The sequence below is a fragment of the Nannobrachium achirus genome (genome assembly GCF_963921795.1).
Source record: "Nannobrachium achirus genome assembly, chromosome: 14".
Taxonomy (NCBI): domain Eukaryota; kingdom Metazoa; phylum Chordata; class Actinopteri; order Myctophiformes; family Myctophidae; genus Nannobrachium; species Nannobrachium achirus.
The window spans coordinates 30,853,241-30,876,985 of NC_137821.1; the positions used below are offsets into that span (position 1 = coordinate 30,853,241).

General features: G+C 43.6%; 2 protein-coding genes across 7 annotated transcripts in view; both read left to right on the plus strand.

The window, feature by feature from the left end:
- Positions 1-7,228, plus strand: part of shbg (sex hormone-binding globulin) — a 9,154-nt gene extending 1,926 nt beyond the window's left edge. The window contains exons 2-8 of one of the 2 annotated variants that reach the window (XM_080742351.1): positions 2,109-2,206; positions 2,458-2,647; positions 4,064-4,225; positions 4,806-4,962; positions 5,324-5,466; positions 6,415-6,619; positions 6,717-7,228. In XM_080742351.1, coding sequence (XP_080598477.1) covers positions 2,109-2,206; positions 2,458-2,647; positions 4,064-4,225; positions 4,806-4,962; positions 5,324-5,466; positions 6,415-6,619; positions 6,717-6,850 — 1,089 coding nt within the window. In that variant the 3' untranslated portion in view covers positions 6,851-7,228. The remainder of the gene's footprint in view (positions 1-2,108; positions 2,207-2,457; positions 2,648-4,063; positions 4,226-4,805; positions 4,963-5,323; positions 5,467-6,414; positions 6,620-6,716) is intronic. The other variant, XM_080742352.1, reaches the window with a different exon arrangement.
- Positions 7,229-14,806: 7,578 nt separating this feature from the next.
- Positions 14,807-23,745, plus strand: part of neurl4 (neuralized E3 ubiquitin protein ligase 4) — a gene marked incomplete at its 5' end in the record, with an annotated part of 35,368 nt that continues 26,429 nt past the window's right edge. For 3 of the 5 annotated variants that reach the window (XM_080742120.1, XM_080742121.1, XM_080742122.1), the window contains 7 exons: positions 14,807-14,977; positions 19,462-19,981; positions 20,442-20,501; positions 20,587-21,020; positions 21,849-21,960; positions 22,857-22,945; positions 23,053-23,125. In XM_080742120.1, coding sequence (XP_080598246.1) covers positions 14,813-14,977; positions 19,462-19,981; positions 20,442-20,501; positions 20,587-21,020; positions 21,849-21,960; positions 22,857-22,945; positions 23,053-23,125 — 1,453 coding nt within the window. The remainder of the gene's footprint in view (positions 14,978-19,461; positions 19,982-20,441; positions 20,502-20,586; positions 21,021-21,848; positions 21,961-22,856; positions 22,946-23,052; positions 23,126-23,745) is intronic. The other 2 variants (XM_080742119.1, XM_080742118.1) reach the window with 1 other exon arrangement.

Below are 23,745 nucleotides of genomic sequence, written 5' to 3' on the forward strand. Positions count from 1 at the left end.
ACTCCTTATAGCCTATTGTTGAAGCCATTGCAGCTTTGCCTTGGTTCAAGCTGTCGAGCACATATAATACCTCCTTAAGACATATCCCAATGTTCTTGTCAGCTGGAACTGCGGGAGGAATTTCCTTCTTATGATCAGTGCAGTGTGTAAGTGTTATGTCCTTGCTATTGCCTACAGACTTTCAGGACCACAATGGAAACAAGCCCTCAGGGATAATTATTATTACCCGTATTATTATTTTTTTGGGGGGGCTTTTGTTCCTTTATTGCTAGGACGGTAGACTGACAGGAAATGGGGAGAGAGATGGGGAGAGACACACAACAAAGGTTGTCGGGAACAGGATTCAAAACCAACCATGATTGCAAAACAGATACATCCAATTTAATTAGTGTGGTTGCCTGACAGGGCAACACATTATAGTTCTAGGGAAACTTTATAGACTTCTAGGGCAACCGTTTATAGACTGTAACAGTTTATAGCCTTTTTTTCCGCTGCCATTGGAAATGGCAGGGTAACACCTCAAAAATGACGTAACTTTATGGATTACTAGGGTAACTTTTCCGCTGCCTTTGGAAATTGATGGAATCAATGGGAATGGAAATCAATAGGGAATCAAAGGGATAGGGAATCAATGGGAGTGGGAATCAATAATCAATAGGCAATCAATTGGTCGAGCTTCACATGACAGTTAGCTTACTGCAGAATATAGTCACATCAGCAACCACACTTGCAATTTCCAATTGCATCTTTTCTAGTTGTGGTCTCGCCCACAACTAGAAAAGAGACGAGAACACTATGTTACAGTATCTTCATTATTTATTTACCGAGTTCCGTCGCAGACAGTACAAAGGCAGGGCCCTTAGCCAATGAGGTGCAATTAAGTTGCGGAAAAACATCTGGGAGTGGTGGTAGCTGGAGTATTGGTTGAGCTTCACATGACAGTTAGCACGCTGCAGAATATAGTCACGTTGGCAATCAAACCTGCAATCGGTTATATTCTTGAATCTTGATGCAGAAAACTACAGCTAGCTGGAGTATTTATTGTGGGCTCGCCTGAAACGCGAGAACACTATGTTATCTTCATTATTTATTTACCAAGTTCCGCTGTTACGGCCATAAATTGTAATTCTTTGTGTTTAAGGGCTGTCCATAAGAGACAGTAGCTGCCATTTGGTGACCTTTTGGTTTCTCATGCCTCTCAACCTTTTGTTGAGCCTACCTAGACTGCGATGTAAGACATGCTAACTGAATGCCACCTGGAGCTACTGTCAATATACAGTTCTTCTTTGATACTCTGTTTCTTGGCCTTAAAGATAGCCTAGAGGTGACGACTTCCCCTCTCCTTCTCCCCTTATTTCTTTGTTTCTAACTAGAGCCCAGGAAGTCTCATGGCCAACAAACACATAGGTGTGGCATGGCTTTTACATACAGTAAACCCCCCGCCTTAGCCCGGGCCACGCATATTGTAAATAGGTCCTTCTGTCTCTCTTATCTCCCCCCCTCTCTTCCCCCCCCCTCTCTTCACACACACACACACACACACACACACACACACACACACACACACACACACACACACACACACACACACACACACACATGTACGATGTTTTAAGTATGTATGATGTTATCTTTATATACTGTATGTATACACATTGATATTCTCACCCCTGTTGTAAGATCCCTCCCCTTTGGTCAGTCCCCCAAAGGGAGGAGCAAAGTTCACCTTAAAGGTCTGTGTCTTTGTATTGTTCAGCATGTTACCTTGAGAGCAGTGTGCTGTTGGTCAAGTTAGCATCCCTGTACTTGTAATAATAAATCTCTGAAGGACAGCTCTTGATTCAGTCATCCTTAGACTCTCGGTACGTTTCTAGCATTATCTATAGAAAATAGCCACAACACCGCCACGACAGTACAAAGGCAGGGCCCTTAGCCAATGAGGTGCGGAAAAACGTCTGGGAGTGGTGTTAGCTGGAGTATTGGTTGAGCTTCACATGACAGTTAGCACGCTGCAGAGTCACAAGCGAGCCCACAACTGTTTCGTAGTTGGATTTACTGTTGTGAAGATTATTACTGTATATTAACCTTTTGAAACATGTGCTATCCAGACAGAGGTATCAGGCCGGGCATCCATGTACCTTGGCCAGCAGAGGGAAGCCTGGAAGCCTCTGGCACAGACCTCAGCAGACCTCTCTAAGATTAAAAGGTATGTCGTGTTAAGCATACGGTACGCCTGATTTTTGCAACCGTTCAGCTCAAAAAAAGTGACAAGGTGTAATACTTGAACCTGGGTCCACAGCCTTCACCATCACACTCAACTCGAGTGTTGTCACATCTGTGTGTGGCATAGGTCTTCAAAGCTTGCAGAAAATAACTGAATTTCAAGTGAAAATGTCCACTAAGCAACACGGTCTTAACTGTTGCACTAAATGTATGCCATTATTTCCCACTCCGCAGTTATATGTCAACATTTCTCTTTCGGACGTTTGACCCTGAGGGTACAGTCTTCTACGGGGACACCAAAGATGGTGACGACTGGTTTGTCTTATCTCTCATTGAGGGTGTCCCTGTGATGCAGATCAGCAAAGAAGGCATGACAGTTAGCTTTACCGGAGGACCTAAAATCAATGATGGACAATGGCACCAGGTAAGCTCAGCTCATGAAAATTCTCATGCAGTTAAGTGTCAGAATGAGGATACAATGGGTCAAAGGCATACTATATTATTACACAAACAATAGACTTATCATTATTGTGTATTCTCGATATTTGAACTCAACTCGAATCTGCCACAAGACTGTTTTACCCAGCCCGCATCAATACATGGTAGGGTATAGCAATCAGTCCTGTCTGCTTGTGTCTGTTTCTTTCTTAGCAAGATAACTTGAGAAAAGATGGGCATGTTAAAAAAGGAAGGAATGACTATACGCTTTGGGTTTAAACATGCAAAGGTCAAGTTCACAATCAAGGTTAAGCTTTGACTGTTAGCAAAATAGAGAATGGATGGATGGACTGTCATAGGCTGCCACAAAGAGATTATGAACTTTTGGGTCAAAAAGGCCAAGGTCACAATCAAGGTCAAGTACAAAACCAAGGACAGATTTTCATTCAACTTGATGGGAATTTTCAGTAAGCTGCCCCAAAGAAATGATAGAATTCTGTGTTGAAAAGTTTGAAGGTGAAGGTCACGTTCCAGAGAACGTAACAGGAGGTGGATAGGGTTTGAACAAGAGATGTTGCTGTGGACAGGGTTTGAACAAGAGAGCGTGCAGTGTTCATTTAATGTTTAATGTGGCAGTTGTACCTTGATGTCATCTTGGCTTTCTGATACTTTGTCTTTATCCTGAAATTAAATGTTTTGTAAGCCTTTTTTAAATCACCAACATAAATGAGTAATTAATTCTCTTTTTCTGTGTTTTGTTAAAACAAACAAACCAAATCAAACTAAGCTAAAGTCGCCACCAGGGGCGTCAATTGGGTATGGCAGGGGTGCAGCCGCCATACCCTGGGTCCAGGGGGTAAAATAAAAGTTACTTGTAAATATGGAAATATGTTGTTAAATTATAGTAAAATAACTACAAATGCTAAATTTTACAACATGATCACTTTAACAAGGTATTATATTCTCCCCACTTGTATTCTCCTTGACAAAATGGTGTATTCCCAGGTTCTGCAGGTCAGCTGCACAGGTGCAATGTGTTATTGTCAATTGCGGCACGTTTACTAACATGCCAAGTTTAGCTGCACTTGAACAACCGTTCCAGGCTGCCATATCCAGCTGCCATATCCAGCCCAAGAAACCCTAGAAACCTGTGTAAAAAAACTGACAAAACTAGTTTCTTTTTTAGACATTGTGAAAATAGCTGCAAGGCGTTGTGAGCATGTAGATCTGCTATTTTCACAATAGAACTGTGTTATACAAAATGTAATGCTTCTTTTCCATGAGGACTCCCATCTTTGCCATACCCTAGCTTTTGCTGAACTGACGCCACTGGTCGCCACACTGTCTGTATGATTGCAATGTGTCCTACACATGGGCCCTTGTGTTCTTCTGCTCCGCGCAGCTGGGGCTGTCCAGCCAGGGGAAGTTTGTGGGCCTGGAGGTGGACGGCTCCAAGGCCTTGGAGGTGGGCATGAACACTAAAGAAGCACATGAGCTTCAAGCGGGCCGGATCCGGATGGCCATCGGTGGGATCCTAATCGACAAGTGGAGGCTAGTTCTCCCGGTACAATACTTGGAGACTTTCTTCTGTGTGTGTGTGTGTGTGTGTGTGTGTGTGTGTGTGTGTGTGTGTGTGTGTGTGTGTGTGTGTGTGTGTGTGTGTGTGTTTTCACTGTCTCACATACTGTACACATCATGTAACTGCCCTCTCTGAGCAGTATGTCACTCAGACACGTGCACACATAGACATCAAAGGGGGCTTGAGCCCCTGTCCTTTTATCCGTCCGCAAATGCAAATGTCCCCTTTCCATGCTATACCTGAAGGCAGCATTCAAGAGAATTGCCTTGTCCAAACTCTCCTAAACTTGAATACAGCAGTTTGTGTTGAAAGAATTGCCCTCTCTGTATAGAAAATCCATGCCGTTACGCCACATCTTCAGAATTCACTTGATTATGCTTAGTTCAGTGTGGTATCAAGCACCAAAAATAGCCGACCTCCAAGCTCACAGTGCGACGCGTTGTGAGCTTGGAGGTCTGCTATTTTCGATGTTTCCACTAAAAGGCCCTATAAGAGATTTCAACCCCTGCCTCTCTAACATTCCCTGAACGTCCCTGATGTCACTGGTTCATTGTTGCCGCTGCAGTTACAGCCGGAGATGGATGCCTGTGTGCGGGAAGGCAATTGGCTGAACCTCAGCTCTCACTGGGAGACGGAGGAGAAGGAGCTCTGGCCCTGCTATCAAAACATCCGACCTGGCAGCTACTTCCCTGGCAATGGTTTTGCCGTCTACAACAACTCAGGTGGAAACAGAGCTCTTGATTGTATACGATTTTGGCAAGGCTTTAAATAGACCCTGGTTTAATCTCTAGCGCCCACCTGAGATAAGGCAGGCAAGCTTACATGACAACTGAGGAATCAATATTCAAAAGTGAATTAGCATTGTATTTTATTTGACTCTCTTCATCTATGGACCTGGTTAGCATCACAGAGAAACCAGTCAGAGGAAACATTAAGGAGACAATTTAGCTGGCTTTCTGCGATTACATCAGCAATTTTTGGGGCGGAAATTCCTAAATGGATGACAGACTGGATGTTTAACCGACCTGTCAAACTTAAATAGTAAATTCTATTAATTCAATAAAATAATATTTCTTCTTCTAGTATTCCTTCATGAGGAAGAAGAAGCGATTGTGGTCAAGATGGAAATGTGGGGAAATTTCAGCCAGTTAGATGGGACCATTCTGAGCATCAGATCCCTTGGACAAGCGCTAATGTTAACACTGGCAGCCAATAATAACACAAAGGTACATACATCTGCTATCTGATTAATCTAAAGTTGAAGTTGTGGCAGGTTGGCGGTGTCTGTCTGTCTGTCTGTCTGTCTGTCTGTCTGTCTGTCTGTCTGTCTGTCTCTGTCTGTCTGTCTGTCTGTCTGTCTGTCTGTCTGTCTGTCTGTGGCGGGTGCACCGTGTGAGGGGAAGGCAGGGAAAGAGGGAGAGAGATGGGGAAGGACGAAGATAGCCTGGCACGGCCATCCCGAGCTACGTCATCACCAATGTTGCGAGGCTAGGGCGAAGAGCGAGAGGGGGAGGGAGAGAGAGAGGGAGAGTTAATGTCGGAATGGCTGCATGTCGGAATGGAGATCGGACCCCACACAATAACCCAGCCAATGCTGTGTACCAAAACCCGAACACACTGGTCAACACTTGTCAGCACAATAAACCCAGCATCGCCACGCAAGCTGATAATGCAACTCTTAGCACTGTGTTTTCTCAGTAGAACTACGTTTGTCCTCTAGGTGTCAGTTGTGGTGCTTCTGGCGGGTCACATCCCATTTTGGCCAATATAACTTTAGGGTCATGACACTCAGTGCCAGTGGCCTCTGGAGGTTCACAACAAAAAGATGTGAGCAGTTTATCAGTTCTTCTTGGGCCCATGATAATATTAATCTGTACATAAGGACTCATGTGGTATGCAGTCTCTAACCACTTGGCTATCAGGTCGCCCGAGTTATGTGCATGTTTAAAAGTTAATCTGTTCTTTTTTGACCCAAGACCAACCTTTCCACTGAGTTTTGTGTAACTGCACCATATTTCCTGCTCACATACAGACAGACAGACAGACAGACAGACAGACAGACAGACAGACAGACAGACAGACAGACAGACAGACAGGGGTGAAAACAAACTGTAATGATTCTCATCACTTTATGCAATAAGTAAACTAGGCCTTTCCTTCTCTTGAACTTGCAGGATGTCACACTTACATTTGGTGAAGATAAAATCACCATGGCACAGAGTTTCAATAGACTGGCAATAATCTTTCAAAAGGATTCACTGCAATTGCTGAAATATGAGAACCCCACAGAGCCCCAAAGGCAGTCTATCATTACAGAGAGCCTGCCTGGTTATTTGACTATGTGGAGAGAGGGACGTTTTGCCATCGGAGGCCTCTTAGGTGAGAGTACCAAAAAGCTGGTCATTCCTTTAGCAATGAATGTTGTACAACACAATATATTTGTCTATATGTTTTCCCCCTATTGTTCCCCTTTCAGGTGAGGGTGAGGGCTATGTGGGCTCCAACTACTTGAGAGGCTGCCTGGAGAAGATCCAGATCAACGGGAAGGATTTGGACCTTGACTCAGCTGTCAAGCATGCCTCAGTCTCCTCTTACAGCTGCCCTGCATAGCGGATAAAACAAAGCGTTCTAGACTTAAGCTAGGCATTTGGCTTAGACGCAGAGGTTCTTTTTACCTTTGGTCAGGATGGCATGTAAAAGACACCACAGTATTGTTTCCCACGAATAAGGGGACGACGGGAGGGCAAGTGGAAGAGTCTGTTAAGAGAGACTTTACAAAACAGTGTATTAGTACTATGAATGTTCACTTGAAATTACGTTGCATTAATTCTGGTAATAACAGGTTGAATGGAGTTATACTGTTTATGGCATTGTGTGTGTATCTTGAATCACATTAACTTTTATAATTAGGCCACTGACATTCACACTTTTGTCTAATCTGACACGCAACAAATGACTTCTAATATTCACAATAAAGAATGAACAATCCTTCTGGCTTAATGGTTACATTTCCCTCAATCCATGCCCACCCTCCCTTAGACCAGTGGTACTCACTACTCAAACATTTTCAATTCAAGACAAATTTGAATTTGATTTTGGGGACCCCCATAAGAGAATGTTCTTGTTAAATCAGTAAATTAGAATCCTAAACGTTAAAATATTGTAGGTGGGGAGATAACAGTGGAGAGATTGAAATCTATGATCTGAATACTCGTTCTTATACATTCACACTAGACAGTGAAATAATCGTGGAATGAAACTGCTCCTCATTTTAACTGATGGGAAAATATATCCTATCCTAAAAAACATACGCCCATATAGACAGGACCATGGCCACGTCACTCTGAATCAGACATAAACAAATCTGTTACGCCATATAGCCAATAGCCATGTAACTAATATGACTCAGACTGACAAAAAGAATAGATTTATACTTTGGAAAATAGTCAGATATATAATGTAAAGTAGGATATACTATTTAAGCATGCATGGTAAATCATTATCATTTATCAAACCTAAATTTACCCTTCAACTTCTTCATCACTCAAACCACAACCAGTGAGTGACACCTGAAAGGTCATTTTTAGCTGGGTCATCAAGACATTCAGATATTCTTCCGTTGTCTTTGCGCCCCCTAGTGTATTACTAAAGACAGGCCAGTTGGTTTGGTTTTATGGTTTACGGTATAGCAACAACAAGTAAATCACATGTGTTAATAGAGGGTATGCGCGTGACATCATCATCATATCAGGAAGTTATGCGAGAAAGCCTACTGAGTGGCAAAAAACTACTTTCTGGCCTTGACAGCCCATACATTCAAACAGAAAAGCCCTATCTGATTGCATTAAACAATGTTAAATGACGTTAAACTCATAGGAATATGAATATGAATATTTCTTCCAGGGTGGGGATGATCTACTGGGAGGCCAATGGACCTGACCTCACACAGCCTATAAGGTTTGTAATTATTTATGTATATATTTATTGTGAGCTTACCATGAAGTCCATATAGCGTTAGAAGCTGAGAAGAACAAGCTATGGACCAGAGCTACGGTCCATAGCCTGCTACCGTATATTTGTAGATTCAAATGTAGACCTAAATCATTAAATATATTGTTTAATGGATGTTTTAACAACTTATTTCCGAAATATGTCTCCTGTAGCCTATGTCATGGTCATCGATTGCCACGTGGTTGTGGTGAACCAAACGGCTTTTCAGTTCAAAGAAAATAGAGCATCACATTCACAATTAGCCTATGCATGAAACCTTTTGTAGCATATGAAGCCCATAGAGTAATTGTAAAGAAATAACCTTTACCATTCTTTCGAAATCGATAATTTGCACTTGGGCCTTTATTTTATACATCAAATGTAGCTGTGTTTGTGTGAAAGTAGTCATTGTAGCTGTCACACACTAGGAAGTGAACGACACACGTCGGGCAGAGGCAGCAGACCTGACCAGGTTCTTGCCCTGATGAAGACCGTAAGGTCGAAACATGTTGGTTTTAGATAAATAAACTTTGTTTTATTTTAATCTCCTCGAGTGCTCGGATCTCAACTTCTTTTTTCTACAGACCTGACCAGGTGTTTGATCACAGCGTCCTGATGCTTCGTGGGGATGGAGAAACATCCTTGACGGCATGTTGTTTCAGAGAAACATGTGACGGCCTCGCATAATGTGAGGCCAATCGACCTGACCACACGCACAAAGGTTTGTAATTATTTATTAGGGCCCGAGCACTACACAGTAGTGTGAGGAGTCGGACCCTATTGTCATTGTAAAGATTATTATTCTTCTTCCTCCGAATGAATCGCATTTTTGAGGCCAAATCGTGAGTTTGCGTAAAACGGCGTGACCGTGGCGAAGGGTCAAACTTCCTTCGCCAAACAGGAAGTGCCCCCTCTTCTGATTGGTCGATACTTGATTGTTCCTTTTTTTGGCCATAACTCATGAACCGTTTGTCGTACAAACTCGTGTAGTCTTAGCCTGGTTCCAGCCCAGAGACCCCGCCCACTCTCAGAGTGGACTCTTTCTCTGGTCTGGAGCTGAGTACATGAATCGGCAGTTTAGCAGCCAAAAACTGTGGCTGATCCAATGAGCGCGGGGGGGTGGGGGTGGGTTTAACGAATATCCAATCCGCGCAGCAGTTGAAACGATTCAAACGAAGTTCACGCACACAGGCAGGCTGAGGCAGGCACACACACACACACACACACACACACACACACACACACACACACGCACGCACACACACACGCGCGTGCTGATTTCACCAAGCTGTTAATGTTGATTACATGTTTCTGGTCGCAGTTCTGTGTGGAAGCCGTCATGAAACTGTACCTTTTCCTATGCAAACTTCTAATAAAGTCTTCAATCAATCAAAGCAGTCACTGGCACAGACAGAGACACACACACAATCACACACACGCCTCGAGCAAAAAAGTCCCTCCCCCGTAAATCGCTCAGAATAGGGCACAGTTTCAGACTATAGCGCGAGCTGAGTCTGAAATCAGGCTAGGGTAGTGTCATTTGACTTGATTAAGAGTCCTTCACCTTAATTGGTTTAACTTAGCCCCGCCCCCTCTTCTGATTGTCCGAAACTTTATTTGGCTATAAGTCATCAACCGTTTGTCGTACAAACTTGTGGGTGGTGTCATTTGACTTGTTTCAGAGTGCTTCAACTTAATTGGTTTAACTTAGCCCCGCCCCCTCTTCTGATTGGCCAAATCTTTATTTGGCTATATCTCATAAACCTTTTGTCGTACAAACTTGTGGGTGGTGTCATTTTACTTGATTCAAAGTCCTTGTTCTTAATTGGTCAAGTTAGCCACGCCCCTCTTCTGATTGGTCGATTGATATTTCCTATTTGCTATATCTTTTCAATGGTTTGTAATAAGTACAATAGTGTAACTGTACTGTGTCTAGGTGTAATAAGTGTAATAGCGCAATAAGTGTAATAGTGTAATTATGAAATAAGTGTAATGTGTAATAAGTGTAATAGTTTAATAGTGTAATAGCACGATAAGTGTAATAGTGTAATAAGTGTAATAAGTGTAATAGTGTAATAAGTGTAATAGTGTAATAGTGTAATAGCACAATAAGTATAATAGTGCAATAAGTGTAATAGTTTAATAGTGTAATAAGTGTAATAGTGTAATAACATTTTATTTTACAACATTTTGTGTGCATTACTTACTGGTAATGTTTAATTAAAATGAGATTAATTGCCATGGCAACACAATTCTTGTCTTGATTTGGCAAATTACCCCCAATGACTGCTGAATTCCCCACACCTGCTATTTGATACTTAGTCAGTCCACTTTCCACTCTTCATCAATTCTCCAGACATTTACGCCACACAAGGTGTTGATAAATAAATGTAACCATTCTTTGGTGTCTTTTTTTAGGAAGACCCTATGCCATGGGTTATGGGTCTGCCCTTTTCTTGGACCGAGGGCTTGGACCCTCATTCAAATGAAGTTCACGCACACAGGCAGGCTGAGGCAGGCACACTCACACACACACACACACACACACACACACACACACACACACACACACACACACACACACACACACACACACACACTCTATGTATCGACTTCTAGTCAATCATTACGTTCTGGTTTGTGGCGAAAAATATCTTAACAATGAGAATCTTAAAAGTGTGTAACTTTGTATTTTTCTTTCAGGGCATCATTGGGGTTCCAGCTCCCTGCCAGTACACAGACAGATGGCTCTTCTGGATGTTGGCTGTGAAAGAAGACGGCTATTTTATTTTTCTTTCTAAGCTGTGAATGAAGACAGCTATTTTTATTTTATTTTTTGCTGTGAACGAAGACCGCCTGAGCCGTGCAGTCTGTAGCTGCCCCCCTGCAAAGCTGTGCAACAGCCATAGGCGTAGTTTGACATTTGCCCTAGGGGGGTCAGCTTGTGCACCAACATGTCGACAACAACATAACTTATCACACAGTCAACGACCACGTTAGTGGTACAATTATGTGCGGTATGAGCAGTATAGCAGTGTATCATTTTACAAATTGTGTTCATTATTAAGTACTTTAATTATTGGTTGCAGCAAGAAATTTGGTACGATTTGCCAATAAGAATAAACCATTTGATAATCTCTGCTATAATTTCTAAATGGCTACAAAAGATTTTGTTTGATGCAGGACAATAATTATTTTAATTTTATTTTATTTTAAAGTTATACCATGTATGAGAGGAATGACCGCACACTCTTCAGCCACGATGCAAATAATTTATTTACCAACGTTTCGACTGTTGCCAGTCTTCATCAGGGTTTAACATAATGACAGAGAAAACATCACTTTTATAGGGGCTGGGAACAAAGGTGGAGTCATCTCAAGGAGGTGTCCTCAATCTCCCCATCAACATGGGTGGGGTGGGTAATTGCTCATCACTGGCAAGTGAAGTGACTAAAAACCTGCTTGTGTGCCCATGTGACTTGTACATCTGTTCATTTCATTATTAATTTGTAAATATTAAAAAACAACGACACTATATATATATATATATATATGGAAAACCATTCTAGAACACTCTGAAATATGTATAAATATACATACATACACAATAGAATAGAGCAGGCCGTGTTTTTTAGATAACCTTTTTCATTTATTTTTGGAGCTGTGTGGAACACAAGCTCCCTATACGTGGCCGTGTGTGTGGCCGTCCGTCCGTGTCTGTCTGTATGTAGCCTCAAAGTTTGGCACGCTACTCCTCCCACAGTTTTTGCACCACACACTCGCGCCATATGTCAAATCGACCGGCTTACTTGGGAATCGTGTGCTAGTAACTTGCTAAGAGAAAGGTTCTATAGTTTCATTGATATTAATTTATTAGTGAATTAATTTTCCCCATTGACTTATAATGGGAATTGCAAAAACTCACATTCAAGTATTTTTCTCTCGTAAACCATAGGAGCTACAGTTTCAAACCTCGGAGAGGAGATTCATAATGATTTTAAGAATGAATCCAAAAATAATTACATCACTCGGCCTCATGGTGGCGCTATAACGGCCCACTTTGCGTTTTGCCCGGTAACTCTTGAACCGTAGATCGGAAAATTAAAATTATTTTTTCCCTGGATTCCTTGGGTCAAGACGCATCTCCCCATATAGGCCACGCCCATTTGCGCCAGGATAGATTTTCCGCCATCTTGAATTTTCTCCAAAACACACTTTTTGCACCTTTTCCTACATATTTTCTTCAAATGTCACAAAAATCGGTACACATGATCCTGGGTGACCAGAGAGGTGCTACACACACACACACACACACACACACACACACACACACACACACACACACAGCTACACTTCGAACAGAGGTTTGATTTTTAATAATTATTTGGGAAAATGGAAAAAATTAAATACAAAGAAATAATTATTAAAAATAAATGAAAAAAGTTATCGAAAAAACACGGCCTGCTCACATATTAGGAGGGTAGTATGAGTCACCAGAAAAAATAATGGGTGTTTTTAATGAATCTATCATGGTTAAAATGAAGTTTGAAGTTACAATGGGTGTATGTGGGGAGTGGCCCTGGGCCTGGTAACATTTACATCAAATATCTAAATATTTAATCAAGCTAATTAAAAACTGTTCAGGGTATTCATAAAAGCCTGATTAGATGATACAATTAAGTGTTTTTGAAAGTGAAATATCCCTTTAACAACCTGCACAATTGACACGTTTCACACAGATTTAAATCGGGTGTACAAATATGAAACCACATTTGGCTCCTACAAACACTAGGCTTTACCACGGGCAGGGTTCATCATCATAATAATTGTATGTATCTGAACTGTGAGTCTGTCCTGTACTTTTTCCTATGCAAACTTCTAATAAAGTATTCAATCAATTAACCAATCAATCAGGTTAATCAGGACTTGTACTTGTAACAGTCACAGAGTATTGATACTTTTATTTGAGTAACAAAATGTGTTTTAATTGATTAGCACCGGCAGAGAGATCAGATAAGGTCTACTGTAACCAGGCTACTAGAAGAATTTAGCATGCAGCTTGATGAAGCAAGTCAACAGCGCCATCTAGTGTAATTATGGTAGAACCCCTTCTTTTTTTTTCACTCAAATTTTTATTTTCCAAATTCACAATAAACAAACATCAACAAATTCGAAATTAAATACAATAAATTATAAATGAAAAATAATAAATGGGTGTGGCAACCCTCCTCTCATCACATTTTTATACATAGATTTCACATACATTTCACAGACAGTGTTTACATTCACATTTTCTTTTCAATTGTCCATTTCTCTGTTAGAGTCCTTATATCTGGTCCACTTCCACCATTTATTGTCCATTTGTTCCTCTTGTAGCCTGAGTCTATATGTTGTTCCATCACAAATATTTGTTCTATCAGCTCAGTCCATGTCCCAACCTTGGGTGTGTCCGGTTGACACCATGATTTTGTTATAGTTTTTTTTGCTGCAGTCAATACATTTTTCACCAAATATCTGTCTTCTTCTTGTACGTTTCCTCCTTCTAAATCCCCCAAATACATCACTTTACATTCCCTTGGAATCTCGTATCCCAGTATATCCTGTAAGTGTCCATGTATCAGTTCCCAAAAGTTCTGTATTTTAGCACATTTCCAAAAGACATGTGAATGGTTTGCATTGACCTCCCCACACTCTCTCCAGCATGACATCTGTTTATGTACCTGCTTGCTCTTAATCCTAGGTGTTATGAAGAATCTGCTCAAATTTTTCCAGGAAAATTCCCTCCACATCCTTGAGTTCGTAGATGAATGGTGTACTCCCCACATGTTTATCCAATCCCCCTCTGTAATTTCAATGTCCAATTCCTTCTCCCATTTTTCTTTTATATAAATCGTTGAATGATTTTCATTTCCCATCAGCTTCTGGTATATGGCTGATATGGTCCGAGTTTCTATCCCTGCATATTTCTTTATCATGATTTGGATTACACCATTCACCTCCTTGGGGGATTTGGCTTTGATTTCCTTCATGTAATAATCCCTTAGTTGGAAATATCTGAAGATTTCATGCTTATCCAATTCAAATTCTCTCTTTAAATCCTCATAACACCTCAGATGCCCATCCTTTACTAGGGTACACCATGCCGTCATCCCTTTGTCACCCCATCTCTGAAAACCCTGGTCATATTTGGCCGGTTTGAATTCACTATCAAAAGAGAACCCCTTCTTATTATAACTCTATGGGTAGAACCTGCCAATTTCTCGAACCTGCTCAGTGGCTCGCGGCCCTCGCGGGGGCTTAAATCATACTTTGTAAAGGCCAGGGGTGTCACGTGTGTGTCGTCTGGTGAGCAGGTGAATGCATTATACAAACATGACTCTTAGGTAATGTGAGTAGGCCTACAGTACTTTTCCCACCACTGCCAAATGCCAATAGATGTAGGTCTACTTACATGATGCAGCCATGCATTCTCTCGTCATATCATAGATAGGGGCCCGACCACGCGAGACTAGCGCTGCGTACGACGATGATCGCATACTGTCGCAAAGGAAGCCGAGGTGTCGTGAACGCCGCCCAGTGAAAATGGCGGCTGAGCTGCATCCGCGCAGCGGAAAGCTGATCGGCCTGTCGAACTCGAACCGAACCGCGCAGCGCAACCAGCCGGTCCAGGAATTCAACCACGGCCTGGTTCTGAGCCGGGAGCCGCTGAGGGACCGGGATGTGTTCACCGTCCGCATCGACAGGAAGGTAAACAGAGCGGAGCTGTCACTCTACTGTAGTGTGTGTGGAAGCGGAGCGGAGGGAGCAGCAGGAATGCGCGGTGCACGGTGCCAGTGGGACGGGGGTCTTGTTGTCCGCAGTGTCCGTGGGGCTGCTCTGCTCGTTTGCCTTTGCCAGGGGTTGGGATCCCGGGCAATCGGGAGGAACCGAAGGAACCCGGATCCAACATTGAGCAATCGAAAATCGGTTCACTTCAATCACATTTGGAACCGTTTCCAGAACCGGTTTTTATCACACTGTCTGTGTCAGAGCATGGTTTATGTGGACTTCACGCCTGCTGCACAATTACAATACCGGTGGTTCTCAAACTTTGTTTTATTTTCAAGGATCACCATAATGGGATTGTACAAATGGAACCAAATTGGTTCCATTTGTACACTCTCGGAGCTACAGACCTGGACCTGGACATTTGGTACCCCCCTATTATATGAATCGTTAAGGGAACCGTTAAAATGTAAAAGGGCGTTGCAATGATGGACACACGGCATCACGGGCTGACCACCCGGTGCTGTTGCTGCTGCTGTTGTTGTGATGAGCAGACAGACAGACATGCAGGCAGTGTGTTATACTGTGATTAATAGACGCTACAGGAGGCAGGAGCCCACTGTGTCTGTCTGTGTGCTACTGCTGTCAGACAGTGAGGCTACTACACAGCACGTTTACAACATGTAGCTGTTTTCCTCTTATTATCTTATCTATCACTATCGTGATAATAACCTGGCTGTGTTGTTTGGTCGCTAACATGTTAGTCTATTTGCTAACTATATAGCACCTGCAAGCCCAGCTAGACCCTCCGTGAGCTTTTCTGAACACAGTGGACATGGTGTGTGTGTGTGTGTGTGTGTGTGTGAGAGAGAGAGAGAGAGAGAGAGAGATACCAGCTGCTGTTCAGTGAGCTTACCAAGGCTGTTAACTTAAGCTAATTATGAAACAATGAATGAATAGACAGCACACAAGAACATCCTATTAACATGGTTTATTTACCTCTGTTGGACAAGAATCAACATTGTTGATTCTGTCCAGAAGAGGTACATATTCCTTGTGTGATGGCTACTCTGTCATTATCGAGCCCTGACCAGTTTAGTATGTGAACCATCACAGCTTGACCGTATCTCTGTCTATAACGCCTGACACTGTGGTTCCCCTGACACATCACTGTGACATCACAGGTGACATCACAGTGATGTCAGATCCTCACAGCAGGGATCTCCATATATGGGCATAAAAGGCTGACACATCACTGTAACATCACAGGTGACATCACGGTGATGTCAGATACTCTGAGCAAGGATCTCCATATATGGGCATTAAAGGGATTGTATGTATGGTGTCAGACGACAGAATCCATATATGGCCAAGACAGATGGCGCGAGGTCGCTTTTCGCCCTTAGGCGTCCTACTGGTTTAATCTGGAGTGTTGTTGATTAATCTGGCTTTCTGCTTTGTTGCCGTCATCTCACTCTAACTTAAATTAGTAGTTAACCTAGTAAACCTACTACTCCTGTAGCCTGTTGTTTTGGATAAGTGGGTTTGTGATCTTGGCAGCTTCTCTTGGTGTGTATATCTATCTGCCATTATGTTAGTGACAGGCAGCCATTGCTTTATCACTGACATCTACAGTACACCCAGCAGGACCAGAGATGTTTGCTGCCAGATTGAACGTGACCCCTTGCTAGACCACAGGACGTCCGCTTAAATATCCCATAACGTCTCTCGCTCCAGGCAGGATGCATACATTAACCTTGTAAGAATAGAATCCAAAAGTCTTCCTAATATTTTGTGCATTAGATTGAGGTCGAGTTGACCTCAAAATACAGGCCAGCTCACATGCATCATCACTTGCCTAAAAAAATCAATACCTCTCCAGCACAGAGCCAGTAGCTTGGCAGTGCTGCTCGTTCTGTGTAAGTATCGACTTCCATTGAGCTTTATCGGAAAGCTGGGACACGCTTACTGTTATTGATGAGAACAAGTGAATGAGTTGTTTGGGAGATAATGGAGATTACCATTTGTCCAGAATTGGATTTAGTCGACCACTTACTGTACAGAAGAGAGGTCTCATGTTGTGTTAAAAGTGTATGAACACCAACTTAAAACTAAATGGTAGTAGGCGGCATAGCTCAGGGGTAGAGAAACCGTTATTAGAGCACGAAGGGTTCCCAGTTCGAATCCGGGCTCCCCCTGAGTTAATGTCGAAGGGTCCTTGCCTCCTTGGGCAAGACTCTGAACCCCACATTGCTCCCGGTGAGCTGGTTGGTGCCTTGCATGGTTTCCTCCGCCACCGGTGTATGAATGTGTGCGTGAATGGGTGAATGTAATGCACAATCTCTGTAAAGTGCTTTGGATAAAAGCGCTATATAAATGCACCATTTACCATTTACTTTGTTGTTCCATTTAACAGGTTTGAATTATACAGTAAGGCTCCACAGAAAGGATCCTGTGTGATCATTTTGAAGTACTTCCTCCCCACAATGAATCCAAAGTTGTTTGTGTGTGAAAGTGTGCAGGACAATGTCAAATAACATTTTTTTTACGTAATTTTGTATTCAATACATTGAATAGAGATAAGGCGGTAGGTCTCTTCTAGTGCAAGTAATCACAAGCAGTGAATATCAAGGGTTAGGGATAGTTATACTTACAGTATATATTCTTCTCAGGAAAGTGCTTGTTCTGGTGTGATGATGGCAGTGAAGGTCATATTTACATAAAGTGATACTACCAATATAAATCGAACCACCAAGCATTTGTATTTGATTCAGCATCGTTGTGTTTTCTCATTGTTTACGGGGCGGTTTAGAACTGACAACAATAACAAAAGAGAAGGTTTTGTTTCCTGGAGACCAATTCAAATAATAATAATAATAATAGTCACCTTCTTGTTCAACTGTTAGCTTTGCTAACTATCCTTCCAGAAAAACAAGACATGTTCTATTAACGCCATGGCTCCCATAGATCCATTAACCTATAAACCTGGGCTCCCTTAGCACACTGCCTTACATAGCACTGCCCCGGAGCAGGGAAAGACGCCAGGCGAGGACACAGAGGAGAGGAGGACAAGGGGGGAATGGATGATGAGGGCTGACTCTTGAGTCGGGTGAACAGGGCTTGAAATTCTTTCGGTACCGTATGTTTACTTTACCTTTACATGACTGAAGGCTGGAGCTTGGTTGAGGGCAAATATAGGTCAAAACCGTTCTAACAACTATGGGGGGAATGTGAGAGTGTGGTTACGGAATACAGAAACGGAACGGAAATGTAGAGTTGGGTTTTAATTGTACGTCGTCGTATTCACTTAAACCCTATATACTTTGTTGACCTAGGTCTCTTCCTTCTTTCCCTCATCGCCAAATCTCTCATTACTACTATACAATGTTGCGATGCATTGTGAGCTTGTAGCTCTGTTATTTTCCCCTAATGTTCACCCATTTTTGAATAGGGACCCTGTGGTTAAACAATGGAACCGTGCATTTACTTTATTTCGTTTTTTAATCGCTGGTAAATTGCTGTTGATTCTTGTCTGTGAGAAGAAGTCAGTTGAAGGACACACAGGTCAGGGATAGATAAGGTTTTGCAATGAAGAGCTCAATTTGGCATTAAAAATCCCGACCGGGTATTATTGCCAAATGTTTGCCGTGCCTGTGCTGTAGACTTACTGCAAACAAAAGTCATACAAAATAGTAGCTAGCAAGCCAAATGGAGAAGTTTGTGTTTACTTGTTTCGTCTAGTTCATATCCCTTAATTTACCCTACAAATATGAACTATGGACCACCACCGAAGCCTTTTTTTTCCCTTTTTTTTTTGCTGTCGTAAGGGTGTTATTAAATGTTAATAAGCCAGGACTTAAACCAAGCCTCCAGAACCAGGAGAGAGAAGTGAAGCGCCTCTGAAGGGGTAAAAAGAGAGCGCTGGGTGAGCAACGGCATACAAACGAATGGGCAGGGATTTCCGGTTAGATATATAATATATTAGATATATAACAATGACTTGAACCCATGTTGGGGCCTCTCCAATAACTATTCATCCAGAATTGACCAGATTTGGGGTTTAGCCCTCCCTCTGTCCAATTTAATTGTTAAGAATGAGGTATGTTCTGCCTTTGTTCAAATGTGGGATATTCTATTTATTTATGTATATTTTTTGGGGCTTTTCTGCCTTTATTAGTGTACAGTAGAGATAGAGAGGACACAGGAAGAAAGAGAGCGAGAGATGGGGAGAGACACGCAGCAAATATTGTTGGGAATGGGACTCGAACCCTGCGATGCGCTGTCAGGCTACATTAGAGTCTAAGTGTGTTCCGGGTCGGTATATTCAATTTCCATCTATTGATTGAATGCTATATTGTGACATGACTGTGTAGTTCCCAGAACCCCACTGACCTTCTTGTTTCAAGACCGTGTAATTCCAGATACTCATTCTAACCACGTCCCCCTCTCCCCTCGTCCCACCTCAGGTGAACTCGTGGAGCGGCTCCATTGAGATCGGCGTGACGGCGCTGGACCCGGCGGCGCTGGACTTCCCCAGCAGCGCCACGGGTCTGAAGGGCGGCTCCTGGATCGTGTCGGGCTGCTCGGTGCTCCGCGACGGCCGCTCGGTCCTGGAGGAGTACGGCCGCGACCTGGACCAGCTGGCCGAGGGCGACCGCGTGGGCATCCAGCGCAGCGTGCGCGGGGAACTCCACCTGTGGGTGAACGGGCAGGACTGTGGCGCGGCCGCCAGCGGCCTGCCGCCGCGGCTCTGGGCCGTGGTGGACCTGTATGGCAAGTGCACCCAAGTGACGGTGGTGAGCTGCGAGCCGCCGCCGCCCTCCGCCGAGAGGGAGGCGGTCGACAGGGACGTGGAGCGGGAAGAGGATGAGGAAGAAGAGGAGGAGGAGGAGGAGGAGGTGGTGGTCTGCGGGTCGCGTGACGATGGGGGAATGGCGGCGCTGGTGAATGTGGCGACGATGAATGGGCCGCTGAATGGTGACGAAGGTAGGATGGGGCAGGCACGTGCACACATAGACATCAAAGGGGGCTTGAGCCCCCCCTGTCCTCTTACCCAGCTGTAAAAAAGTGCCCTCTCCAGACCACGAATGCATGCTTTTACTATGGAGAAAGAAATGCAAATGCCCCCCTTTCCATGTCCTATAGCATTCAGGAGACTTGTCTTTTCCGAACTCTCCTGAACTTGAATGCAACATTTTATGTTGAAAGAATGTGTCCTCCGTCTAGAAATCCATGTCGTAGGCCGCACACCGAAAATAGCTGATCTACGTCTTGAGAGCTTGTAGATCTGCTATTTTCGCATTATTTGCCAAAAGAGCCCTTTTAGGACATTTCAGCCCCTGCCCCTCAAACATCCTCTGCACGTCCCTGGGATGGGGTGCTTTTTCAAAACGTTGTGTGTTGCGTCGTAGAACACCTTCCTAACCCTGCGTTGTCTCTCCATCAGTGCCTGAGCTTACCTGCAGTAGACCGGATAAATTCCCCAACAATTTGGAGCCTGAAACAGGTAAGATAGTCCACCACACATAGCCTTTTGTTGGCTATGACGCCACATGACCAACGTTATTGACTTTACCCTCCACTCTCTCCAGTTCTGACCGAGCACCAGCTCTTCGACGTCTTCAACAATGCAATAGTGTCTCTCTACCGCTCTGAGGACGAGGGCGGGGGAGGAGGCGTCGATGGTGGGGGAGGAGCAGGCACAGGAGCGACAGGGACAGACTCCTCCTCCAGGAGTGACAGAGGCAGCAGCGGAGGAGGCGTGGGTGACAGCGGGGGCGGGTCTGTAGGAGGAGGAGGTGGAGGAAGCACCAATAACGGTCCTGCTGGCAACATAGGGGTGGGACAAGGGCCCATGACGGGCAGCATGACCACCAATGACGCGCTGCTGTTCCACGAGAAGTGCGGCACGTTGATCAAGCTGAGCAACAACAACAAGACAGCGGAGCGCAGGAGGCCTCTGGACGAGTTCAACAACGGCGTCGTCATGACCAATCGGCCGCTCCGACACAACGAGATGTTTGAGGTGGGGCCAGTCGCATGCCTCGATGCTGGCACTCTCCATTCACACGCAACGACATGCTTACATAGATGGCATTAGTTTGATCAAAAGCATAGCACTACACTACATGACACACACTTGCCAACTCTACCGTATGTATTATTGTGACCGCAGGTCACAGTTACTGTGAAAACCTGCAGCAATTGTGTCACACGTTACTCTTGCCTGTCACACTGCCTAATGTAATGCTTGCCTGTAACGCCACACACACACACACACACACACACACACACAATCTCTCTCGTTTGCCCTGCTCTACACTGATTGCACTTCGCTGTGACCCCTGCACACACACACTATGTCTCGTTTGCGCTGCTCCACTGCACTGATTGCACTCAGCTGCGACCCCTGCCTGGGTCCTGAGTCAATACAGCCCTAGTCTCTGTGTATATGTGTGTGTGTACATTGCCATATTTACAAAATGTTTTAAATTCTGTTGTTTCTCCGCGACCTATGGTCACTTCTCGCCCTTAAGGCGTTTTAATTGTTTATTTGCTATTACTTTTAGTCTGTCATGATGTTAGCTACTTGACTTGACTCTTATGTATTTTCTTATCATTTTAAAGAAATGATAAGAATTAATATCGCTGGGAAAGGGGTTCAAGCACAGTGCATCCTCTGTTTCATTCTTATCAGATGTTGGAGTTAATCCCTCAATCTACATATGGTGCGACATGAGGGCAGGAGGAGTTAATTAATATTCATCTCACTGCGCTCAAGGCTGCACTTAAAAATATTATGCTTTTGGGATTGACCCAACACGTATAATTAAACATGTTCACATGTCCTCAGATTCGCATCGATAAACTGGTGGACAAGTGGTCGGGCTCCATAGAGATTGGTGTGACAACACACAACCCCAATAACCTGGACTATCCGGCTACCATGACCAATCTACGCTCAGGTAACACTCACACGCACACACTGTTGTTCAGAGATCATTCCACTTAACACAACTGCTGCCAAAAAAATCACACTCGTGTGAACTGAGCGGTGGAGGCTGTGTGTGTGTGTGTGTGTGTGTGTGTGTGTGTGTGTGTGTGTGTGTGTGTGTGTGTGTGTGTGTGTGTGTGTGTGTGTGTGTGTGTGTGTGTGTGTGTGTGTGTGTGTGTGTGTGTGTGTGTGTGTGAGTGTGAGTGTGTGAGAGAGTGTGTGAGTGTGAATGTGCCTGGCCTCAGTGGCCTGAACAACAGCGCCCCTCCCTTAACATGTGTGGTCATAAAAGGTACTGTAGGCTACATACAGACAGACACGGACGCAGACAGACAGACCCACACACACGGCCACGTATAGGAGCGTTGTGACCACCGCTCAAAAATACCCCTTTGTAGGGCTTCTCTACCATGCCCGAGGAACCCGACGATTTAATAAGCTTTAATTAAAAAATATATATTTATCGAAGCCGAACTAAAATAGGCCGGAACTAATGCTGCGGGATCGGTTTCTACACAGACACATTATGGAGCGGACCGATTAACGTTGAGGCCGCAAACAGGAAGCGGATGGTCCGTCCTCTATTCCAGCCCATTAGCTTTCTGTGTAAACACCACGGCTTACAGATGTAGAACGGATTGATCAATTTTCAAAATTTAAAAGGATTTGAGAAGCTGATGGAATACGCGAACACACAATGCATAGCAGTGTCCGATCGCGCACGATGGGAACTGGATTAGCGCCCGCTTTAACAGGTAGGAGAAGCCAGCAGTGAAAGACATAGAAAAATCTTCGGTTTCCTCGGCTGTAAACAACCAATGAGTTAATGTGTCTGTATTTAGTCACTGTTTTGGCTTGTTTTGCCAGGAACAATCATGATGAGTGGCTGTGGGATCCTGACCAATGGAAAAGGGACCCGCCGGGAATACTGTGAATTCAGCCTGGATGAACTTCAGGTTAGCAGCCACGCATTACAAACACATAATATGCTTGCAGACAGCTCATATAACACCTGTAAATCCATCATTATCCTCCCACCGTCGTCCCCTCCATGTCTTTTTAGGAAGGTGACCACATAGGGCTGATGCGCAAGGCCAGTGGGGCGCTCCACTTCTACATCAATGGCATTGACCAAGGTGAGACATTACAGACCATTTGGAACAAAGCCCCGGTGACGGGTGGATAAGCCCATGGCTTTCTTTTGCTTTATTATTTAGATAATGGTGTGACAATATACGTATTTTACATAATTCTATGTATTATCAATAACAAGGTCAAAGTCAAGGATAATTGTTAGGGAGGGGAAAGTTAATCCACAGCAAAAAGGATGTGTTTAGAATAGATGATGCTTTTAAATGGCATATCGTTTAAGTCTTTGGGATTTAAATAACCAATACATTGGCACAAATAATATGCATGGCATGATCTACATAGACAAGTGGAGCCAAGAAGGACATATTGGCTTATAGCCAGATGTTTGCTGGCTACAGTCATCCCATCCAAACCATGTATTTGAGATGTTGAACTAAATAATTTATTTTGTACATTTCCTGGTCTGTATTGATGTTGGCTGTATGTTTAATATAGTTGTTACTGATGTGAAATGGTAAGATTGAATAAGTAATATGGTGAACACAGGATGTCTTTTATTATTACACATTTATTTATCAAGGTCTCTGTTTTGAGTGAACCCTGTCTAAGATACAGTAGCAGCAATAGCATGACAACATAAAAACAAAAACATTAAAAGCAACAA